Below are 3,468 nucleotides of genomic sequence, written 5' to 3'. Positions count from 1 at the left end.
GTTGTCTTTCTTTGATTTTGTACCAATAAAGCTCCAATTCATCACTGAGGTTGGATTTTACAAACTCAGCATGATTATCCATATCTTAAATAACTTGGGTGAATACTCAAAATTCATTTCTATTTTCAGACAAACCATGATCTCGGGTCTGCAAGAAATAGACAAGTTAAAATCACAAGTCCAAGACATTCACGTTCCTCTTGAAGTGTTTGACTACATAGATCAAGGTCGTAACCCGCAACTCTACACAAAGGATTGTATAGAGAAAGCCCTCACAAAGAATGAACAGGTCAAAGGAAAGATTGACGCTTACAGGAAATTCAAAGCTCACATGCTGGTTGAGCTGAGTGGAGCTTTCCCAAATGAACTGGCAAAATACCGAGCAATCAGAGGTGGAGATGAAACACCACCATCTTATTGATAAAAATTGGATGGATTGCAATTCTTTCTGATCTGTATATGTTCCCTTGTTCCCTATATATCACAAACTCTACACAAAGGATTGTATAGAGAAAGCCCTCACAAAGAATGAACAGGTCAAAGGAAAGATTGACGCTTACAGGAAATTCAAAGCTCACATGCTGGTTGAGCTGAGTGGAGCTTTCCCAAATGAACTGGCAAAATACCGAGCAATCAGAGGTGGAGATGAAACACCACCATCTTATTGATAAAAATTGGATGGATTGCAATTCTTTCTGATCTGTATGTGTTCCCTATATATTTTGGTAAGAAAAAGTAAAAAGTTCAGGCAGAAAAAAATAATGGACCTACCTAATAAGTGTAACAGCTAAAAATTAGATTTATAAACACTGCCACACTGTAATTTTGAAAGGCCAACATGAAATGAACATGACTGTTTTAGTTCCAAACAATAAAAATAAGAACAACTTTTATTTTTGATTAACAATGAAAAAATGGAAAGTAAAAACCAAACATTTGTTAGGAACTGAGATCAACTAATTCTACAAGTAACTGTACAAAATGCTGTCAAAACTTTGAAAGTATCAACTGAACTGTAAAATTACTTTAGAAATATCTTATCCAGGAAGAAAGGAAAAACAAATACGAAAATACAGACTCATATAGGATGGAGTGGAGACAGAAAGAAGTTTCAGAACATGAAAAAATAATAGTAACAAAAATAGACTGTTTAACTCTCATGTAAATACCTACCTATGGATTATAACTGAGTTGATGTTATAAAAAAGATCACAACTAATTAAAATAAGTTCAGAAAAAGACAGAACAAGAGAGGCATTAGCTTTAACTTGAAGGTTCTAAACCCAAAAATCAACAAGGGCCCAAGCAGGGTTAGCTTTTCAATTAGTTTTAGGCTACTTTTTTTTTAAGTGTTTATTGATTTACTAATTTAAATACAGATGATTGTATCAATTAAGGTAATTTAATTTGTGTAAATAAATACTTAGATCACTAGTTTATACTGTGTAAAAATTTCAATAAAATTGTAAATACAAAACTCAGTTTTTTGTTTTTTTTCCCTTATTGGTTCCTAGGACAGTGAATACAAGGAGAGAGAATAGCAAGAGAGAGAGAGGAGGGATCCATTGATATCTTTGATACCAATGATGATAATCTATCTAATCACACATGATGTTCTTATTTACACAATGTCCGTATTCTATTTAACTAACAATCACACGTGATGTCCATATTCTATTAACTTGCACTTTGTGCTTGGGAGCCTCCACCCCCCTGAGGGCTTCACGTGTTTGCTAAGTGTGGTTGTGTATACGGTCGACTGGTCTTCACGCTTTGGGGAGGGGGCTAAACTTTGGTTTTACACGGGCTCTGAGGACGCGAAAGAAACTGGTTTCTATAGTGGTTGGACCCCGGAGGGCAACTCTTACGCGCTCGCCGGAGTCTTCATACCCTGCGATGGTGGCCTAACCCAACTTAGTCGTTTTCTTGCTTACGCCCGCCTACGTTCGATTTTGGGCCGGTCTTTCCGTGTCCTGCTGCGTCTAGGGAATTTTGAGCTTTCGCCACTCTTGCATTTGGACATTCGCCACTCTTGCATTTGTAACATTCGCCACTCTTGCATTTGAAGACGCGACTTCTGCTCCACTTTACGCCACTTTTGGGGAACTTTCGCCACCTGTCACGCTTTGCATTTGGCAGAAGTCTCCCGCATTAAGTTCTGCTCCGTAGCCACCGGTTCGGTATATCTGGAGAGTTTTGCTGCCTCACAACTTTCTGAGTAGCCCATTTGGCATTTGGGAGTTTTGCTTGCTGCGCCAACTCTTGGAGTAGCAAACGGCTCTCAGCTTTAAACTACCCTTTGCACAAGCTCATCACGCTAAGCCTTTCCTTACTTCTTGCTTCTTTGTTTCTGACTTGTGGCTTAGTTCTCTTTGGAGACACCGGTAAGTTTGCTCACTACCCCACTGTCTTCTATCTGCAGAAAACTTCCTTTCAGAAGGGCTGGACAATCTTTTGTCACGGTTTCCACTTCTTTTAACTGGTCTCAGTTTCCGTTTCTTTCACTAGAGTGATATTTTCGGATACGGTGGACGTTGCGTTCTAGTCACCGGTTATCACGTTTAAGGCTTTTTCTGGTGTTAGTCCTCGAAGGCCTACCGTGTAACAATAATCATCTACTGTGTTCTTTCTTTGTCTAGAGTGATTGTTCCTTCACTTCCTACGGTTTAGAGCTGTGTTCTTCTACGACCGTTTTTTTAGCAGTCACCAGAAATGTGGTTTAGCCGCCAGTTACTCAAGTTACTGGGATCTGTACTTTGTTAGCATTACAGTGTGATCCCCCAGTTACTTGGGGTCTCTGCTTTGCTAGACATTACAATTTCCCCAGTAAGGGGGTCTCTGCTTGTTAGTCACTAGGGCTTGAAAGCCCTCTGCTTTTGCTACTCTAAAAGAGGTCAACGCAGCTTTGTTGGTGCCCCCTAGCAAAGCGTTGGCAAGCCTTCCAGCCACGCTGTGAAGGCTGTGCTACAGTTACAAAAGCCACAGCATCGCTAAACCTATGCGGCAACTCAGGCGGTCGCTCATGCCCCGGTCAATAATGAGCTACTCGAGTAGTCTACCCAGACTAATAAGGCTGTCGCTGCTATGCGATCAGCCTCAGCCCTATTGTTAAACTGGAAGGTACTAGTCCCTGGTTCTCCTAAGACTAATTTCTTCTTTCCTTTTAATAAATAACAGCCTAACTTCTTCCTTATATTGCACAAATTAATTATAACATGTCATGACTACCTGACTTGATCCCTGAAAAAAAAAATTACCGAAAGAAAATTCACCGTCCCAAGAGGATCTCCTCGAGAAGGTAGGTTGGTGGTAAAAACGGTTGGCCTTCATGTATCGAACAATTTTGAAAGCTATAAATCCTTTCCATACCATTTTTTTTGACAATAAAAAATAAAATATGGACAAATAATAATAAAACATATGAATAAATAATAAAATTAACAATCTAAAATACATGGCCAAGTCGGT

General features: G+C 39.4%; 1 protein-coding gene across 1 annotated transcript; it reads left to right on the top strand.

The window, feature by feature from the left end:
• The first annotated feature begins 102 nt into the window (after nucleotides 1–102).
• On the top strand, nucleotides 103–1,483 carry LOC103524076 (mediator of RNA polymerase II transcription subunit 10-like). Its single transcript, XM_008489082.3, has 2 exons — nucleotides 103–253; nucleotides 501–1,483. Exons 1-2 carry the CDS (start codon nucleotides 137–139, stop codon nucleotides 666–668), a joined length of 285 nt encoding a protein of 94 aa, XP_008487304.1. The 5' UTR covers nucleotides 103–136; the 3' UTR covers nucleotides 669–1,483.
• Nucleotides 1,484–3,468: the final 1,985 nt, after the last annotated feature.

The sequence above is a fragment of the Diaphorina citri genome, unplaced genomic scaffold (genome assembly GCF_000475195.1).
Source record: "Diaphorina citri unplaced genomic scaffold, Diaci psyllid genome assembly version 1.1 scaffold92056, whole genome shotgun sequence".
Lineage (NCBI taxonomy): Eukaryota > Metazoa > Arthropoda > Insecta > Hemiptera > Psyllidae > Diaphorina > Diaphorina citri.
Note: the sequence above shows the minus strand (reverse complement) of the source record. Positions and strands in the feature narration are given on the sequence as shown.